The sequence below is a fragment of the Lissotriton helveticus genome, chromosome 7 (assembly GCF_964261635.1).
Source record: "Lissotriton helveticus chromosome 7, aLisHel1.1, whole genome shotgun sequence".
NCBI classification, from domain to species: domain Eukaryota; kingdom Metazoa; phylum Chordata; class Amphibia; order Caudata; family Salamandridae; genus Lissotriton; species Lissotriton helveticus.
In genome coordinates, this window is record NC_136068.1 from 1,468,779,541 (window position 1) to 1,468,801,396 (window position 21,856).

At 42.7% G+C, this 21,856-nt stretch overlaps 1 protein-coding gene across 2 annotated transcripts in view; it reads right to left on the reverse strand.

The window, feature by feature from the left end:
• Positions 1 to 3,755: 3,755 nt before the first annotated feature.
• The window catches only part of LOC144770376 (scavenger receptor cysteine-rich domain-containing group B protein-like), a 417,105-nt gene continuing 399,004 nt past the window's right edge, over positions 3,756 to 21,856 (reverse strand). For both annotated transcript variants that reach the window (XM_078654845.1, XM_078654846.1), the window contains one exon: positions 3,756 to 7,585. In XM_078654845.1, the coding sequence (XP_078510971.1) occupies positions 7,158 to 7,585 (428 nt within the window). In that variant the 3' untranslated portion in view covers positions 3,756 to 7,157. The remainder of the gene's footprint in view (positions 7,586 to 21,856) is intronic.

Consider the following 21,856-nt stretch of genomic DNA (forward strand, 5'->3'; position numbering starts at 1 on the left):
CTCACTCTCGATGACCAGACAAGTCAACGCCGTCTCATCATCATGCTTCAACATCCTACGCATGCTCAAAAAAACATTTCGCTGGATCCCCACCGAAACAAGAAAAACGGTCACCCACGCACTGGTTACAAGCCGTCTGGACTACGGAAACACCCTTTACGCCGGTTCCACTGCAAAACTGCCGAAAAAACTCCAACGCATCCAAAATGCTTCAGCCAGACTCATACTAGACATCCCCCGCACAGACCACATTTCCGTTCACCTGAAAGACCTTCACTGGCTTCCCGTCAACAAGAGAATAACGTTCCGTCTCCTCACCCACGCACACAAAGCCCTATACGAACTTGGACCTGATTGTCTCAACACGCGCCTTTCCTTTTACACCCCCACCCGCCAGCTGCGTTCGTCCAACCAAGCCCTCGCCGCTGCTCCGCGCATTCACAAAGCCACCATGGGGGGAAGATCCTTCACCTACTTAGAGGCCAAAACCTGGAATTCCCTTCCCATCCACCTCCGCCTTACTCAAAACCACCTAGCCTTCAGAAAACAACTTAAAAGCTGGATATTCGATAAGTAAACCTCCCCCCCTTCCTCAAGCGCCTTGAGACCCTCTGGGTATGTAGTGCGCTATATAAATTCTGACTTGACTTGACTTGTGTGATGTAAAGTGTTCTAACATCTTAAACTGCTATGAATGGTGCTATAAAACTAAATCAATATAAGAGACAGTGGGTATGGAGACTTGAGGGGTACTGTCAAATGGTGGTAGTGAGGGAATCCATGGAGGAGGTGTTCATTGGGGATGCCAACAAACATTGTCGCACAGGGTGCCACCAGTGCTAAAGCCGGCCCTGTATGGGATACTTCGTGTACAAGCAGACAGAGTGGATCTTCAGTTTAATTCTATTCCTAATACATTGTGAATGCAGCACACATAGAAGAAACAACAAGGATGTGGCCCATCTAAGGATTCCACAGTGACTTAGGGAAACCATAGACCTTATCTTTGCAAGGACGAGATCTTGAACTTCACCAGAGGACCAGCTCGTGAAAGTTTTTAATGCCTAGATGTCCAGTTTACTGAACTTCAACGTTTAATAACAGCTGTGACCATCTTGCCACCCAAGTACAGCTAGGTGGCAAGGTTTAACAGAGCTCCAAGTATCACCTGATCCACCTTTGTCAGGTCTATCTGAAGAAATGTTTGATGGCAGGAATTACATATTTTTGGAACTCTTGTTTGATTCATTATATTTTCAAACCTCATATTTATACTATTCATAATGCAAAAGCTGTTTTTCTTCTCAGCAATTTAACTGAAAGTGTGTTGTTATGAGCCACTCCATTGTTTGATTGGTGATTACTATGTTTTTCTTGTGGCCTAGTAAAAACGTTTGATAGATAAGATCATATGTATATACCACAAATACAATGATTGGGTTTTAAACAAAGAGTTCAAGATTAAGGGCCTTATTTAGAGTTTGACTGACATGATGAACCATTATAAGCATGGCGGAAGTGATGTGTGGTATATTATTTATAGCGTATGGTATTTGTAATATGGCGGGTGGTAAATTCTACAGGAGTATCTCATCTACCAAACTCAAAACAGGCCCTTTAATTCCTTATGTCACATGATCTAAAGCTATCACCCAAGAACAAATCTGGACAGATCAGGTAGTGTTTACCCTTTTTAGGAAGGGTTTGAGGAGGATCTGAAGGATAATGTGGCTCCTATAGCAAGACCTGCTTTTTCTTTGATCTCATCACTTAAGTTTTACACACTGACAGTCGGATTTTAAAGAGAAACTCTAAGAACTTTTAAACTTTAAAAACGAATCCTTCTCTAATTAAGGACTACGTTAATACTGAGGAACCAATGCAATAAGTATTGGCAATGCTTTCTCTTTCAGAAGAATGAATTAGGAGAAGACGGATGGGGTTATGATACATTGTAGAGATAATAAACATATGATCCCATTTTGTCCTCTTCATCCTAACGAGAATTTCAGAAACTGGGTTATTCGTCCTTAAGGCAAAGTGAGGTCTCAGGTGTTCTTGAAGTTCTGAAGGAAGCTACAATGTATACACAGTTTGATCTCCAAGCAGCTTATCACCTGAATCTAAGGATGAATTGAAGCTGCATTCAAAACGTGTTTGGTCATTTTGGGCATAGAATCATACAGTCCAGACATGGAAAAGAAGTAGTTTTTAATCACTCAGAAATTCATAGATAACTTGGTATACCTCAGAAGCATCCTTTTGAGCAATACTCTATGTAATACTTGACTTCTGTAGACTCATCTAATGGCACTAATATGGATAAACCAAAAAATACAGATAATACTTTGTAGACCAACTTCCATTTGCAAAACTCAATGGTTCCTTGGTTTAACACATTTTAATGGCAATTTATTGTTAAACCTATCACTGATGTTTAAGAAGGGTAACATTTTCAAATGGACACCATTAGCTAACATCATGGAAACAGATGCTTCAGGTCATTCTACAGCTGCTGTTCGCATCCAAATAGATGATATTGAAGAAGAGCATTTAGTTGCATTTTTGTCTAGAAAAGTAATAATTGCCCAAAGGAATTATCTGAGTTTGCAAAAAAGAGCTTTAGGCGATAAAACAGGCTTTAATTCTTTCTAGACATTACCTTTTGGGAGCCTTCATCAAGGTGTTGTTTAAAATAGGTGAAATAAATTGCATCAACAACTAGAATGTCAAAATAGCTGGTAAGCTTATTTGGCTTATTTAACTGTTTTGCAATATGATTGTTGTATCATTTACATAACTGAAATAAAAACATAGTGGTAGATTCTTATTCACAAACCTTTCCTGAAACATTAGTATCAATTCATAGTAAGGTTTTACCTTTTAAGCTTTGCATGTCTCTATTGCTACATTTTTAATTGAAGTAAAACATCAACCTTCTAAAATTAAAAATCCCCATAAGATTCTGTAACAGAAGTAAAATTTGATATGGAATGATGACGGGCATATTTTTGTTTCAAACAAACAGTTTATTTCATCAAAGCATTACTGCTTTTGCATGTCTTTCATGACTCCTTATATGCAGTTCATACTGGTGCCAGGGTAGTTACTGAGAATGTATACATTTACAGTAAGGGATAACCCCTCCCTTTAATTTCAGATGTTCCTGAAGTCCTGAAGAAACCTACAATTTTACACAGTTTGATTTTCAAGGAGCTTATCACTTTTTGTGAATAAGATCTAAGGATAAATTGAAACTGCATTCAGGACGCTTTTGGTCATTTTGGGAATAGAGTTATACCTTTGGCCTTTGTAATGTTGCAAAGGTTTATGCAGGCCAGATAAAGTAGCTTTTAATCACTTAGAGCTTCATATATGATTTGTGATACCTCAAAAGTATTCATTTGAGCGATACTTGACTTCTGTAGACTCATCTAAGGGAACTGATATTAATAAACCAAAAAATACAGACAATACTTACTTGAGCAACTTCCATTTGCAAAACTCAATGGTTCCTTTGCTTAGCACAATTTCTAAGGCAATTTATTGCTCAACCTATCACTGACTTGTTTAAGAAGGGTAACGGTTTTAAATAGGCACCATTAGCTAATAACATGGAAACAGATGCTTCAGGTCATTCTACAGGTGCAGTTTGCATTCAAAATGATGATATTGAAGAATAGCATTCAGTTGCATTTTGTGTAGAAAATTAATAGTTGCCAAAAGGAATTATTTGAGCACGCAAAAAAGAGCTGTAGGCGATAAAAGTGGCTTTTATTCCTTCTAGACATCACCTTTTGGAAGCCTTCACCAAGGTATTGTTAAAATAGGACAAAGCAATTAGCAAGGTCTTCAACAACTAGAATTTCAAAACAGTTGGCAAGCTTATTTGGCTTATTTTCTTTTTGTAATATGATTGTATAATTTACAGAACTGCAATAAAAACATAGTGGCAGATTCTTAATCATAAACCTTTCCTGAAACATTAGTATCAATTCATGGTAAGATTTTACCTCTTAAGCTTTTCTAGTCTCTATTTATGCATTTTTTAATTGTAGTAAAACATCAAACTTCTAAAATGTAAAATAACATAAGATTCTAAAACAGAAAAAAAATGTTATATGGAATGACGTCAGACTTATTTTTGTTTCAAACAAGTTGATTATTCCATCAAAGCTATTACTGCTTTTGCATGTCTTTCATGATTCCTTACCTGCAGTTCATACTGGTGCCAGGGTAAATACTGAGAATTTAAAACATTGTTTTTGGTGGCCAACTTTACAACTGACAGCAACATGTATGTAGCTCTTTGACAGATATATGTTCAATCCATGGGAAGTCATTAAGAAAAATCTGAATTGTCGCAACCTTTAGAAATTCCATCACAGCTGTGGGATCATATTTCTGCAGATTTTATTGTAAATCTTCACCCTTCAGATGTTTCCACAGTTATAATAGTTACTATTGACTCTGTTACTATTCTGGTACACTTTTCGTCCTTACCTAGGATTCAAATAGCTAATCAAAATGACTTCCATAATCTTGTAAAATGTATTCTACCTGCATGGATTACCATGCAAAATAATCTCTGCAACTGTGTAAGTAACTCAAGAAAGATGCGATAATGGTCTTGATAATATGTCCTTGTGAATTCCCGTAGAAACCCAAGTTCTGGTGTTAACCTGGGCTTCTATGGGAATTCACAAGGGCATATTATCAAGCCCATTATCGCCGCTTTAGCAGCAGTTTCCTGCCGCTAAAGCGCCGATAATTTTAACACCGTTCTTGATAATATGCCCCCAAGTAAGCAAAAACAGAAATAAAGCTCCTGCCATTCATATTGGTGACAAAGGACCCAATTTAGAGTTTGGTGGATGGATTAATCCTCTACAGACATGGCAGAGTACACTGTACGAAAAATCCTCATTCTGCCTGCTCTATTTAGAGTAAGGTGGACGGTCATGTTTCTAAAAGAGGTGCCCCAACTGTCTCTGCCTTCAGAAAGCTTACTCCAATGGGCTAAAGGAGTACGACCCTTTAGAGTAAAGGCATCAGACTGCCCGTTGTATTAAGAGTGAATGGCTCTATGTTTTAATTTTTTTTGTCTGTCACTCCCAGCAAAAACCTGGCAGGACCAGGAGTTTGTTTTAGAAAAACAAATACGTTTGGTGCTTAGTCATCAGAAAGATGGTGGCAGCACAGTATCTTCAGTGGAACTGCTGTGATGGTGGCTCCTCTGAAGACACAGAGATCACCGATCTTAAACATTGGCAGGTGGTAGTCAGTTGGGTTGGCAGAAGTAATGTTCTCCGCCAGCCTGATGAATGCCAGGCTGCCCACCAAATTTTAAATCAGGCCCTAAGTCTGGCTATCTGCCTTCAATCTTCTAAATACCATACAAATTTCAAATTCTGTCCTAAATATTATGTCTAACTGAGATTTTAAAAACCGTCAACCCAGTCTCTGTATGGCTGTGCAAGCCGCTCACCTGCAATATTCATTCAGTTGTTCACGCATTTCCTAATCAAGCTATATGTGCACAAACAATTTCCCAAATCATTGCACAAAAACCCTTGATCACATAGTCAATAGACAACAGGGATTCAAAATGAAAGAAATGTGTTATTCACACATACCTCGATGGGTTTTCCATTATCTAACTGATTGAAAAGGGTAAAATCCTTTTGACAGTTCCTTCAAATCCTGAATGAACATTTCCCTGCATTTCTACAAGCTTCCACTGGCAATCACAATGCTTGATTGATAATAGGTACGAGTTACTATATTGTATTGCTGACATACAAAATCTCTCCTGGGCTCGAAGCATTCAGCTCTAATTTTCCTCTGGCACATTTCAGCAGAGTCCTAGAAGTTTCAGGAAAATGCTTGTCCATTTATCTAGTACCTCAATGGGAAAACAAAAGAGTTTACCCCCATTATTTCTATTCAATGTTTCTTTACATCTACCATTTTGGAAGCTGGCCATTTTCCTTTTGCTCTTCCTGTACTATTCCATCTCAGATTTTACCTTCAAATACTCTCTGTTCATTTTCTTACAGAAAGGTATTCTTCCTGAACTGATATGGTGGACTATTACTTCCTGTTCTCCTTTCCTTCTCTTCCAGATTTCTGCTATGTGAAAGGCTGTGCTGGGTTACTCAGTGTGTCACAACAGCACTTATGGTCTTCTGTTCCTCGCTCTATTAATTTTCCTGTAAAAATTTAATTTCTTTATGATTGCCCCTCTTTTCCTTTCTTTCTTTGCCAGCATTTTCAGTATATTCTGTCTGTTTTTTCCCATGAATTTCAAGTTTTCCTCTGGGCGCTTTATATTATAGTTCTTGTTTTAACTCACACTCTTAATTTCAGATCCCAGAGAGCCTGAGGCAAGCTGCTAACCATATCTTCCCAAGTACTTCAAGAACTTCAAATGCTCCTGACAATGGAGTCAGTCTTATTTATTGGCTGTTTTGGCAAAAAATGTCTAGGAGGGCTGGCATTTTGTCCTTCTCCCTCTGTAGATCGTTTTACCTCGCGAGACAGCTCAAGCTGTCTTCAACTAGATTTAAATATTTACTATTGATGGCATACTTGGGAGGGGACTGGATTATTATTTGCCACATGGTAGTTTTAGTAGCACTCCGTAAGCATAAAAAGCTAATGTGAGTTCTTGATGGAGACACTAGAATCTAAAGCCATCTCTATACTTCTGTGCAAACAAAGAATCTGCAATCTCAGCCCTCCTCCATAAACCGTGTTAAGAGGATCATACAGACCCAATATCTAGTTGGTCTGTGGTGTCTCAAATAAGGGGATTTAGAAGTGTGCCCAGTTTAAAACGTTAATTGTGATATAGTTTGGGGGGTTATCATATGTGCACATGGGACTGAGATTGAAACTATTTTTTCACACCCCATTAAACTATCTACAGATGACCTTAGAGTGAACTGCTCTCTGACAAAAAAGCAAACACTCTGAGCCTTTGAATTCATGTACCTACTGGATGTTAGAAAGCAGGTGTAAAAAACATTTATGTTGCAAAACTAAAGTCTACCATCTGAAGCACTGCACCATGATAGAAAGCAAAGGTAATGAGATGCAGAGATAGGAGGAGACGGAAAACATTTAAACGTAATGCTACAAATGAGCAGATAACCTCACTGGTCAGAGGTTTCAGAGGGTTTGCAGGGCAAAGCCTGCTGGGCTTCACCAGGGTGTTTCTGGGACACAAGCAGAGGGAATATCTTAACCAGTTGATGGAGCGATGAGGCCAAGTCGCGCATGATGCTGGCTATGTTTTCTAAGTTGTGCTGGTCTTGCTGTAGTGGGCCTGTGATGGACCTGAAGTCATTCCTCATGTCTCTCATGATCTGTACCAGCTCTGGCATATGTTGAGTCTCGCATGCTGGGACGGAAGAGTGGCACACACAGTCAACCTGGGGACATGTGACCTGTGATCTCTCTGGCTTGGCAGAGTCATCTGGAATTGAGAACATTTCCTCCTTAATCACTTGTTTAGATGTCTGTGTTTCAAGTGTGGTGGGAAGAGCGGCATTGTCAGGCTTTTCTTCTTCAATCATAAATTCTGTGTAAAAGATTGAAACAAGGTAAGTGACCAAGGTATATTGAGTCAAGATCAGTTACAGGCAAAATAATTAAATAGTCAATACATTTAAAAGGGCAATTACCTTTTAAAGAATAAAAGGTGGACTCATCGGCATCAGTGCAGTTGCCAAGGACCTATCCGCTAAAGATACCTAAATCTGCTAGTTTTCAACAAGCAATGTTTTGACAGTATTCTTGCAAATCCAAACAACAGATACTTAGCGTAAAGACCTAGGAATCTGTGTACTTTGAATGGAATAAAAAAGGCAACCGGATGCCTTGATGGCTTGCACATATTATCTGCAACTGCAAATAAAAATGCATTTCACAGGTTGTATCTTCATGTGTACATTTTATTATTGGAAAAAAAGTACTAATAAATATAGAAGTACCTGAAACCTTGATAGGCAGGGGTCATAATTAACAATGTTACCTCATCTCACAAACACAGTGTACCACCACCATAATTCGGCATCATTAAGTACTGCATACACACTCCTATTTATCATGGCATCATAACCCTTTAATGTCTCATCATTGTGCTCTCATGTGGTTAGAGTGACTTGCATAAGGCTGGGTCCAAACTGAGGTGACATGGTGAGCAAAAGAACGATGAGTTGGGATGTGTTAGATTTGGGGGTCTCTAGTTGGCACAGGTAGGTACTTGTGACAAATAGGAACCATTGCCTCTTGTCAGGATGAGGGGATTACCCTCCTAAAGAGCCCCTGCACACCCCCTTGGTAGCTTGGCACGAGCAGACAGGCTTATCTCAGAGGCAGTGCGTAAAGCATTTGTGACCACATACAGTAACCCAGTGACAACACTACAGATGGACCTCACACAAGGTTTTATATAAAAAATAAGTATACTTCATATAGATTTACCACAAGACCATAAACGACAAAAATACACAATAATGTTACTTTAAGGTGGTAGTTTTAGCTTAGTTCAGTTCAGTTCTTAAGATGCGACACTTTGCGTCAATGTACCTTACGATGCATTGTGCTTCCACGACAAGCAATGTCGCAGTGAGGGAAATGCGGCAAAGTTCAGGTGCAAAGAAATAAAGACGTGAAGATCTTCCAGATGCAGCACGCTTCTCCAGGGATGCGAGAAGTTATTGGTTCTATGCATGGACTGCAGTAGCGACATCCTTGTTCAGAAGTGCGACGAAAACAGCTTCAGCTGCGACACTCTTCTCCCACGATTGCGTGAAACTTCCGCATGATGCGACAACTACAGCGGCGACATCCTTGTTCAGAAATGCGACGACAGCAGCTCCGACGGCGGCGTGCTTATCAGGGGATGTGCGGCGCTTTCCTCTATGCAGTGCAATGCGACAGTTCCTGCAGTGACACCCTTGTTCAGAAGTGCGACGGCAGCAACAGCGATGGCGACACGCTTCTTCCTCGTTGCGAGACTCTTCTCTTGATGCGGTGCAGTGCGGCAACTCCAGCGGCAACTCCCTTGTTCAGAAGTGCGACGGCAGGCAGCAGTGACTGCGACACTTTCCCTCTTTGTTGCAAGACGCTGCTCTTGATGCGGTGCAGTGCGAAAACTCCAGCGGTGACACCTATGTATAGACGTGCGACGGCAGCGAGGGAGACACGCTTCTTCCTCGTTGCGAGACTCTTCTCTCGAAGCTTTGCAGTGTGACAACTCCAGCAGTGACACCCTTGTTCAGAAGTGCGACGACAGGCAGCAGCGATGGCGACACGCTCCCTCTTCGTTGCGAGACGATTCTCTCGATGCAGTGCAGTGCGACAATTCCAGCGGCGACACCCTTTTCCAGAAGTGCGACGGCAGCAGCAGTGACGGCGACACGCTTCGTTTTCATAAGTCGCGCTTCCAGCTCCTTGCAACACGCAGTCACTCAGAAGGCCAAAAACAGCAGAAGGCACTTCCAAAGAACTCTGGGGAGCTGAGGGGTGAAGTATGTTGTCCCTGAGACTTCAGCAGGAGGGAAGCTCTTTTCCAAGCCCTTGGAGATCCTTCACAAGTTGAAAGCAAGGTACACAAAGTTCCTTTCTCCTTCCTTTGGCAGTAAGGCAACCACTGCAGGTCAATCGCCTAAGCAGCACTTCAGCTTAGGAATAGTCTCTCCGCAGTTTCTTCAGGTTCCTCTCCTCAGTAAAGGTTTCTTCTTGTAGTCCAAAAGTGATCTAATTTCATGGGATCAGGGTCCCAATATTTATACCCCAAAATCCTTTGTTCTCTGAGGGGAGAGGGGCCTTTGCCTAGTCCAAACCAGTTCTGAAGCACTCTGATTACCAGACTTCTCCTTTCCTTTCACAGTGCAGGGCAGAAACATCAGACGCCCCACAGGAGGTGGGGCCAGCATTGTGGAAGGCAAGTACAGCCCTGGAGCACTTTGTTGACAGGATTCCTTCTCTTCTTTCAGTGTGCAGGGCAGAGACATCAGCTGCTCCCCAGGAGGTGGAGCCAGCATTGTGATAGGCCGGCATAGCCCTATACAAGGTTCAGGTGCAACTCCTCCCTCCCATCTAGATGCAGATCTCTCTATTCACCACTGGGTTTACTCATCTTGTCTCTTGGAATCCCCCAGCCCTGTCACTCACAAACTCCAGACAATGAATACGCAACCGAGCAGAGGCAGGTTTAAAAGGTTAGACAAGCAAATACCTAATTTCTAAAAGTGGTATTTGCAAACACAGAATGTTAAAACCAACTTCACTAAAAGATGCATTTTAACATTCTGAGTCCAGGCATACTAAACTCGAATTTCTACCATGTTCTCTGAGTCAGTTAGGATTATAAAATATAATAATTCTAACAGCCCATTCTGGCCTATGGAGAACAGGTAGCCTTACAATAGTGAAAAACGAAAATGGTTGTAATTCACTATTAGGACAATGCACACACATCAGGGCTTGTCCTACCTTATGCTTACAATGCACACTGCTCTTGGGCCTAACATAAGGGCGACTGATATGTAGAAAAGGGAAGATTTAGGGACTGGCAAGTGGGTGCACTTGCCCAGTCAGCATGACAGTACCAGACTGCACGCAGGCTCTTCAATGGCAGACCTTAATCACATTTTACAAGGCTGCTTCTGTGGGTGGCACAACCAGTGCTGCAGGCCTACCAGCAGCATTTGGATTTACATGCCTCGGACACACTTAGTGCACTAGACTAGGGTCTGACAAGTAAACCAATTCAATTTTCAATTCAAAAATCTTTATTCGAATTTTTGCAAATTCATAAAAGCAATTCACACAATCCCAAATCAAATTACCATAGTTACAAAATACAGCATATTATTAAATACAATCAATTTATCTGTAAGTCGGAAAATTACTAAGGGTGCTCCATTGTTTTCCGAACATGAGTAATAACCCTTAGAAAAGTGCTAGTGCGAAATATCAGCTCTTCATTGTTCAAAGTTAACATCATCAAATTTGATTCCACCAAAGAAAGTGGTCTATGTTTTTTAAAATACGGTGCTAAAATCCATTTAAAATATTTTTGATAAAATTTACAAAAGAAGAAAAAGTGTAATTCAGTTTGCAAACTCATATCATCACATGGGCACAAATTATTTCCAGATTTTAGGGATGAGTAACCTAATGGGAAGCATGATAAAAATCTGATTGAGCCTGCCCTAAGGCGAAAGAGTAAGGATCTTTCCCAGTTTGTCATTGGCAGCGTGAGATACAATGGGATTGGTTGTGTATACAGATCTTTATTCACATAGGCCTTAATTGTTGGTTTGGTTAATTCCCTTGCCAGTCTATCTTCTCTATAAAGTGCGTACAATGCGGATTTTAAAATGTTTTTATCTTTCAGCTCAATTTTCCCAGGGTCAAGGAAGAGATATCCTTTGCCTACGCTACTCAATTTTTTAAAAACTCCAGAGAGCCAGGGGATTAGCATCCCTTTTTCACAATTAAGGCAGTCTCTTATAATGTCATGGGTTAGGCCAGCTGAGTTGTTCTTCCAAATAGCGAGCCAAAACATTGCCGGTCTGGAGGCAATAAAATCCGATATATAGTGCAAATTCAGTTTGCAGTGGCAGATGTATTCTGAGGAGGAAATAGATGCTCCGAGAATTTTCCTACAGAAGCGGTTTTCCTCAGTCTGAATACTCAGTGTTTTGCCCAAACCCCAGATCTCTGCCCCATAGGTGGCTACTGGCACACATTGTGATTTAAAAAAAAATTAAAATTGCTTTTGTGGCATCTATTTTCTTAGGCCGTGGAAGACTAATAATAGAATTAATGGATTTTGAGTACTTGCTCGTGGCGTGGACCAGATGTCCACCCCACGAGCCGCTCGCAGCAAAAACCATTCCTAAATAGGGAAAAGTGTTAGTGGAGTAAAGTTTATCAGAACCCACCGCAATAACACTTAGTTGTCTCTTCCCCGGTCCACCGGACATAATAAAAGATTTTTTAAAATTTACTTTACGATCAAGTTTTTCCATGTATTGGGCAAAATCTTTTACCAGACTGCGTAAAGCGTTCGAAGTGAGACCCATGAGCACCGCATCATCTGCATAAAGCAGAGTCGGTAGCAATCCCCCCCCTTATTTTTGGGACATCTCTAGTTGCTAATTTTAGGGATTTATTTAATCCATTTATGTAAATAATAAATAACAGGGGTGCTAAAACGCACCCCTGTCTAACTCCTCGTTCGACCTTTATGGGTTCTGACACTTCCCCCCCATCCCAATCCTTACTTGTGCCCTTGTATCAGTGTGCAAATATGCAAGAAAGTATACAAGTGATTCATCTAAGCCCTATTCCAGGAGAATAGACCACAATTTGGACCTATTTACCAGGTCGAATGCGGACGATAAGTCCATAAATGCTAGGTAGATTGGTGCTGACCGAGCGATGGTATATTTGCCAATTACTAAATTTAAATGTAGGCACTGCTCGGTTGTTCCAACCCCACTCCTGAACCCCATCTGGCATGGGTCTACGATCCTAAATTCATCTGCCCATTCATTGATTCTATTGTATAATACTCGCCCCAGGATTTTAAGAGTATTATCCAGGAGCGAGATGGGTCTTTAATTTATTGGATCTGTTCTTTCTCCTTTTTTATATATGGGTACTATAATGCTTGTGGACCATGTATCGGGTATTGGCGCTAGAGGTAGGCTGTTAAATACATTTTTCAATATGGGTGCCCAAAGTTCAGGTTTCCATTTAATAATGTCTATTGGTAAGCCATCTGGCCCAGGGGCTTTGTTACCGAGGCTTTGTTTAATGCCCGCGATAACCTCTCCTAGGCTGATCTCTAAGGGGCGTAAATCGCCTAGTGCAAAGTTTTTACTAACATTTGGTGGTATTGCGTACACTTTAGAAAAATGATCTTCCCACTGGCGGCTGGGAATGGTACAGCTTATTACTGACATTTGTGCACCCATGTTTCGCATATTTTTGCGGAATCTGATAACTCCTCCCAGCGTTCTGACAAAATAATTGCCTTACGTTTCCCTATTGCTAATTTGTAATTCTTTCTTGCCTCCCTGACTTCAGTTTGGTATCTAGGCTTAGCGTTCAGTGCCTTACGTAGGGCCCTGTTTGCAACTGAACAGTTATTGTCGAACCACTTAGGGTCCGTGTTGATTTTACGATTGGGAACGGTTAAAAGTGTTTTAATCACTGTGCACAAGTTGGTAAAATCTGATGTCACCCTTTGGTGATTCCCATCAGATAATGTGCAGGAATCTATTAAGTGTTGATGTTTAGTTATGAGCTGGTTAGTTATGTTTCCACTGTCCACCCCTCTCCATTTCAATCTTAGATTGTTTGTGGCGGGGGTTATATCCCTGGCCCCCGCAGTGGTTTTAAATACTGTCGAGGACCCTAATCTAATGTTAGCAGTCAGGGCATTGTGATCCCCGAATGCAGTCTCGACGACCTTGGCCACCACAGGGCTGTCGATAAGTTCAGGTGACATAAAAGTATAATCTATGGTTGTAGAATAATCTCTGCCTCTGAAAGTAGGAACATAATTATTAATAGGGGTAGGGCTTACGTCCATAATATTAGTTAACATGTGTTCACGGACAAGTAAGTCCAGTTCTCGTCCCCTTTTGGCAGCTCGATCGTTTCTGGTATCTAACCCTGGGCGATCTGAAAAAATGTTTGCATTGAAATCCCCAGCCAGGATAATCCTTTTTCATATACTAGTTTCTGGGATTTTAGTTATGTCATTCAGAGTTTTGGACAAATCAATCAAGTTTTTGTTTGGGATGGGATAAACCAAATAGCCAAACATGGAACCACTGATTAATATATCAATTTACAGTATGGAGCACTTGCACTCTGGCACTGGACAGCAGTGGCACAGTGCCCAAAGCATCTAACACCAGCAAAAATACATGAGGCAACAGTAAGAAGGGAGACCCACGCCAATGGTGCCTGGTCTAACAGGATTCTGCCCCGAGCGACTGCCAGTGGTAAGATAAATTGCAAACCTTCCTCCTATCACCTTTTGTCTGTCTCATATGGTTAGTGACAGCTAGAGCACCCATACACTTCATGACATCATAAACCTTTATTGGTTCATAATTGTGATCTCCTATGGTTAGTGGCAGTTGGTGTAGCCATACCATTCATGACATCATGAATATTCAATGGTTCATCATTGTGATCTCATATGGCTAGTGACAGCTAGAGTACCCATGTCCTTCATGACATCATAAACCTTCAATGGTTCATCATTGTGATCTCACACGGCTAACAGCTAGAGTACCCATGCCCTTCATGACATCATAAACCTTCAATGGTTCATCATTGTGATCTCACATGGCTACTGACAGCTAGAGTACCCATACCCTTCATGTCATCATAAACCTTCAATGGTTCATCATTGTGATCTCACACGGCTAGTGACAGCTAGAGTACCCATGCCCTTCATGACATCATAAACCTTCAATGGCTCATCATTGTGATCTCATACGGCTAGTGACAGCTAGATTGGCCATGCCCTTCATGACATTATAAAACTTCAATGGTTCATCATTGTGATCTCACATGGCTAGTGACAGCTAGAGTACCCATGCCCTTCATGACATCATAAACCTTCAAAGGTTCATCATTGTGATCTCACACGGCTAGTGACAGCTAGAGTACCCATGCCCTTCATGACATCATAAACCTTCAATTGTTCATCATTGTGATCTCATACAGCTAGTGACAGCTACAGTGCCCATGCCCTTCATGACATCATAAACCTTTAATGGTTCATCATTGTGATCTCATATGGCTAGTGACAGCTAGATTGGCCATGCCCTTCATTACATCATAAACCTTCAATGGTTCATCATTGTGATCTCATACGGCTAGTGACAGCTAGAATGCCCATGCCCTTCATTACATCATAAACCTTCAATGGTTCATCATTGTGATCTCATATGGCTAGTGACAGCTAGTGTGCCCATGCCCTTCATTACATCATAAACCTTCAATGGTTTATTATTGTGATCTCACATGGCTAGTGACAGCTAGAGTATTTTATTTATTTATTGTACTTATAGAGCGCGCTATCACCTCAAGAGGCATCCTGGCGCTGGCAGTCACAAAGCAAGGAGAAAAAAAGGCAGTTGAAGCGGTTGAGAATTAAGGCAAACGTGGAAAAAGCCAAGTTTTTAGCTGCCTTCTGAAGGCAGGCAGATGATCAATCTGCCTGAGTTCCATAGGCAGAGAATTACGCAGATTACGGGCTGGAACATACCATGAAAACATCCGTTGAAAGCAAGCCGGACCCAGCCCATGAAGGGCTTTGAAGGTCAGACACAAGGACTTAAAGGTCACCCTCTCCCTCACTGGGAGCCAATGTAGCTGTGCCAAGGCCGTAGCAGAAGAAGATCTCGACGGCCACCCTAAGGCCAATTTGGCAGCTGCAGACTGAAGTCTCTGAAGCCTATCCAAAAGATAGCTCTGGGACACCTACAGAAGGGCGTTGCAGTAATCTAACCTGCTTAACACAGTGCAACGTACCACCTCTATCCGTGCCGTCGGTGGTAGCAGGGGCAGGATTTTTCTCATAGGGCGAATGATTGCCATACAGCTAGCTACCACCTTAGAGACCTGCGCCTCCAAGGAGAGATCACTATTGAACATGACCCCCAGGTTCCGAACTACCCTCACCGGCTGGACCAATGTGGTGAAGTCAATTGGCCAGAGATTGTCAGGTAAGGGAGAACTTATCCTAGGCCGCGGGCAATAAAGCACCTCGGTCTTCCCGGAGTTAAATTGCAGCGAATTGGCTTTAAGCCATTCTGCCATAGCTCGCATACAGCTGTGAAATTCCTCCAAGGAGGTAGAATTATTCCCCTCCAAGGACAGAATCAGCTGTGTGTCATCAGCGTAGTTGACAATTTCGATCTTAAAATGTTTGATGACCGCTATTAAGGGCTTTATGTAGATGTTAAAAAGAACCGGACTAACTGCCGAGCCCTGTGGAACGCCATGCGAGACAGTGGAGAAGGCCGATTGAAAAGGCGGAAGGGATACCGCCTGTTCTCTGCCTTGAAGAAAGGACTCACACCATCGTAGGGCATTCCCCACAACTCCAACATCTCTCTGCCTGCCCAGTAGGATATCATGGTCCACCGTGTCGAAGGCGGCAGACAGGTCAAGCAGGATCAAAACCCCTGCCTGCCCCCTGTCTGCTCGCCAACGAAGCTCGTCTAGTACGGTCACCAGGGCCGTCTCGGTGCCATGAGCTGGACGAAAGCCAAATTGCGCTTCGTCCAAGAGCTTATGCTGTTCGAGATGTTTAGAGAGGGTACCTGCCACCACCCGCTCTACAATCTTAGCTGGATAGGGAAGAAGCGAGATAGGCCTAAAGTTCTTAAGAGAGTCTGGATCAAGGGAAGGTTTTTTTAGTAAAGGGGTCACTATAGCTTGTTTCCATTGTGATGGGACCCTGCCTGTGACAAGAGACTGGTTACAGACCCGCCTGAGCGTCGGGAAGAGCTCCGGCTCATACTCCTTCCAGATTTTTAGTGAGAGCGGGTCCAACGGGGACCCAGATGTTATACCAAGAGCCACCTCCCTAAACTCTTCCACTGACAACTGTGTAAATTCTGCAAGGGGCTCGACTCCTCCCAATGCAGACGAGGTGTCGGGCGTCAGTAGGCTACCGCCGTCAGGTGTTACCAGAGGTGTTAGAGGCCTCACTCCCAAGTCATCAATAATCAATTTGATTTTATCCTGAAAGAACCTAGCTAGGTTCTCACACAGCTCCTGCGAAGGGGGGAAATCATTCTTCACACACTCTGGACTGATAAGCTTATTCAGGATATTGAAGATACTACAAGAGCTGTTTGGGGCCTCAAGGATCATCCTCGAAAAATGGTCCACCTTAGCTCTGTGAATCTCCTTCTTATATTCCCCTCGCTTAATTTTCCAGTTCAGCTTATCCCTATCCAAGTATGCATGCCTCCACTTTCTCTCTGCCTGTCTACATTCCTGCCGTAGTTTTTTGAGGCTGTCTGTAAACCACACGGCAGAGGGTCTGCCCCTGCTCATATGATGTTTAAAAGGAGCAGAGGAATCCAATACTGCAGTGATCTTTGCGCAGAGAGCCGCATAATTCACCTCTGCCTGTAAGGCAAGAGAAAATCCTTCCTCAACCATAAATGTCGGTGATAAATCTTTCTTCCGCGCAAGGGACTTCCAGTCCCTACTCACATATTCCCTTACTTGGCCGGCCGGCTCTGCTATAGACATATATGACTTTATAAAAAACTTAATCAAGGAGTGATCAGTCCAGGCCATAGGTAACACGTCCCCAACCGTGAGAAGATTGAGCTCAGAGAAGATCAAACCCAACCGGTGACCGCCTATATGAGTGGCTTGTAAAATCCGCTGAGAGAGGCCCAGGGCCTCACATGAATGGATTAAATTTAAAAAACCTGTATTCAAGGTACCATTCAGCCAGAGATTAAAATCCCCCAGAATCATCAAATGCGGATGAATAACAGCCAGATTTGAGAATAATTCAAGCAGCGCTTGCTGCTGGGCCAGCGTAAAGACTCCCGGAGGCCTGTAGCAGATAATACCCGTCACGGCAGGTCTCTGCAAAATCTTCATGGAAAAACCAAATACCTCACAGCCATTACACTCTTCCAAATTAATGACGTTCAAACTAATAGTATCCTTAAAAATCACACCCACCCCGCCCCCTCTCCCACTCATCCTAGGCTTATGACACATTTTAAACCCCAATGGACAAGTAAACCCGGCATCAACATCACAGCCGGGGGCCATCCAGGTTTCGGTCATGCATAAGAAGTCTAACTCGTGGGTCTCCAGCAACAATTGAATGTCCACACAGTGTTTAGGAAGGGACCTCACATTCAAGAGTCCCCCGACTAAGGAGTCACCATTTGGAATGTCTACTAATGGGGAGGCCGTATTGGACAACAGTAGTGACCCTATGCCACGACCCTTCTTACCAATATTGATAAGTTCCTCGCTGGAATACCATAGTAGATTACCCTCAGCACCCGGTACCCGTCCTGGCCAAATAGGAGCAGCCTCCTCGGCGCTGGGCGCGTCCTTGGCGTGGACCGGCGCAGACGGGCTTGCCTTTGGCGCGCCTTCGGCGCACGTCCGCTGCGCGCTCGCTCCAGCGTCGGCTTTTGTGCCCCCGTGAGTGCCTGAAACTAGACCGCCACTCTACAGATCCAAACAACTTCCAAGATGGCGGGTCCGCTCGCACGGACGGACCCCCCACACAAGGAAGAAGCAGAGTGAACCGTGGCAGTTCCAGACCCCTTCTGCCCTAGGGTAAGTTCCAACAATGCAAGAGATGTTTTGTAGCACGAATGTAAACTGTCATGTACTGTATCACACAGCAGCTGACAACAAGCGATAATGCACCCCAAATGCGTGGCACACGCAAAGTTAAAACGTAACGAAATCAGTTTTTTAAAAATGGTAAAACCACAGCCGTAGCTTCCAACGAGGCTGCCTCCTGCCTACGAGCTGCCCGCATATGTACCATTCCCTTCATTACATCATAAACCTTCCATGGTTCATCATTGTGATCTCATACGGCTAGTGACAGTTAGAGTGCCCATGCCCTTCATTACATCATAAACCTTCAATGGTTCATCATTGTGATCTCATATGGCTAGTGACAGCTAGTGTGCCCATGCCCTTCATGACATCATAAACCTTCAATGGTTCATCATTGTGATCTCATACGGCTAGTGACAGCTAGAGTACCCATGCCCTTCATTACATTATAAACCTGCAATGGTTCGTCATTGTGATCTCATACGGCTAGTGACAGCTAGAGTGCCCATGCCCTTCATTACATCATAAACCTTCAATGGTTCATCATTGTGATCTCATATGGCTAGTGACAGCTAGAGTACCCATGCCCTTCATTACATCATAAACCTTCAATGGTTCATCATTGTGATCTCATACGGCTAGTGACAGCTAGAGTACCCATGTCCTTCATGACATCATAAGCCTTTAATGGTTCATCATTGTGATCTTTTATTATCAGAGACTGTGCGACTAAAAATACCTTTCACGACATTCCTTTTATGGTTCAAGCACTAATTCTGGCCAAGTAAACTGCTGTTGCTGAGCACATTACATATTTTATAATATCAGCCAAGTCATAGGCATCATATTGTAATGAAAAGTGTTTATTTTCAAATATTTATCTGTACGTGTCTTTGAAATTCAGTAATGGAAGTGAGGCAATAAATTTCTTTCACTACGTGTTGAATCTGGAGAAAAATACTCCATATAGATGAAAACTATTTTATTGGGCCAGGGAAAACAGGGATGTGCCCCTTGCAGGTTCGAACATTTATTCAAATGTACCATTTGTACAATTCTCTTTTACCCAATAAAATGTATCTCACCTCCATTGACCCAGGTAAACTAACAATGGCACAGAGAGGAGAGATGTGGATAAGAAAAAGCAGGGAGTTCCACCGGCAAGAACTAAGGGCCTGACTTATAGTTTGCCGGGAGGATTAAGTACTATCATCATGATATTCTTCTCCCACCATGGCGAGGGTCCTCTGCATGGCAAATTTAGAGATGTGACCTGCCCAGTGGGTATCTCTTGCATTTCCAGGAATTGTTATCATAGCAGTTCCTGTAAATGCATTGAACGGTTGACGGAAGACTCTGTCAATATGACAGAGCTGTCCATCAAACTTTCAAATCTTTTTATTTTCAAAAACAAAGTCTCAAAGTGGGGTTTTGTTTTTTAAAACAAAAAAAAAAACAATGACTACCTCGATATTAGAGTTTTCTTCAATGGCCTGGGGGTCATTTTAGAGTTTTCACTACCCCTTTCCTCCAGGTTTTACTTGGCGCTGACAGACAGGAAAACGTGTCATTTGTTCACCTAATCAAAATAGGGCGGGTGGACAAATGGCAAAACCTCCAATGCCCATTAATCTGTTGGGACGCCGGAGGTGTATGTTGGAACCAACATTATGCCATTAAATGCAGTTTGAGTTTCTTAGCACTGTCTGTCCTGCAAGATATCAGTGCATTGTGTACTTCCCTAAATCTTTAGGCTGCAAATCTGTCACTAAGGGAAGCACTTCGAGCTCAGAGTTGCTCACAGTCACGATTGACGGTCTGGCTTTAATCTGCAATGTTTTGAGATATTTTTCTCCTAAATGTTTCAGAGGTATCAATTTATTATGAGAGGAACAGCAGATCAGTGTCTTTTTTTACTACAAGGATGCCAAAGAGTTTCGGGTTCCTTGAGGGCCCTTTGAGGCGCATTCTCTGTTTATCATCTGGCTCACCATAGGAATGAATGGGTATGTCTAAGGCAAAGTTCCAAGGCATGAGCTGCTGTGACTGCTTTCAGTCTATGGGGTGGGGGTGGCCTCCATTCTGTGGTCCCTGAATAATTTAGAATATCTGCTCTGCCTTTCCTTATCATGATGTATTTTGCAGGATGATTTTTGAGTTCAGACTGATCGCTCATCAGAGATGACGGCCTACTAACATTTCATCCTTTGTGGATCAGGTTCATAATGCAGAAGTTACACACCTCATATTCCAGCAGATCGTGCTATGATGATGTGTGTATGCATCCATCAGTTTTTACATTGACATCTGCCCCAGTGAACACTATTGATAGTTCATCACCTGAAAGGAGGGGGTGAGGGGGGCAGGTCGGTCAGTGCCTAACATGTGATGGTAACAATCTCCAACATTCAATCAAATGAGTGAATTTCCAAATGATTTTAAGAGAGGCTGGCATTGAAAGCACTGGGCACAGCAAGAGCGGCGGAAACAGGGATAGAACACATGGGGGATCCCGAATAGGGGTGGACACATAGCATTCTTTCAGGGACAAGTGGCTACTGACCAGGGATACATGCGGTGGACTCTCACACACGGCCTGACACGTGGAGGGATCATTCCGAGCTCTGGAAATATAACGAAGACGGTAGTGCGGGTTGGGGAAGGGGGAGGGGGGGCTAGTTAATTGTTTGGTCAGGTAGGAAGAGGGGGGACAAATGGGGCATATACAGCAGTTCATATTTAGGCGCCGAGAGAAGGCGACAGAACAACGGACTTCAATGGAAGGGACCACGATCTGGGCAGTAGGGTAGTTTGCCTTTAGATAAGACAAGAAGTTTAGTGTTTCATGATGTATAATGACACCGGTTGATATTAAATGCCAATAAAATTTGTAAAAAAGAAAGCCCTGGACACCACTAATTTTCATTCACTCTTTGGGTGTCTTTTAGAAGACACTGATAAAACCAGGGGTAAAAGCTTGCAGCACAGTTTCGGTTGGAATGGACAAATTCATCTGCCTTTGGAGTTTTGCAGAAGATAATGAGCCAAAATGGGCGTTTCTGTTATCTCCCATATTTCCATAGTCGTCACCCATGCAATTAACTCCAGGAAAGTGCTGGTTGTAGCATCTCACACACGTTCCATCATGTTAAGCTCAACAGGGCTAATTCCCTCAAATAGAAGAAAAAGAATGCAAATCCGGCTACTGCTCAGTGACTACACTTGCAATCATGAAGTAAGGGGAATATTCACCTACAGGTTACTGCAATCTGCAGCTCTTCTGAACTATGAACAACACAAAGCCAAATTCACAAAGAAATCAAGGATCCTAGCATATACTGGAAATTAAGGTTATCTTAGAATCGAGATGTGTGCTGTGACGCTACCAGCTATGACAAGTGCTCAGGGTGGTCAGATTCCTGGTACTATTCGACATGCTTTCTTGGTTATAGCATGGCATTAG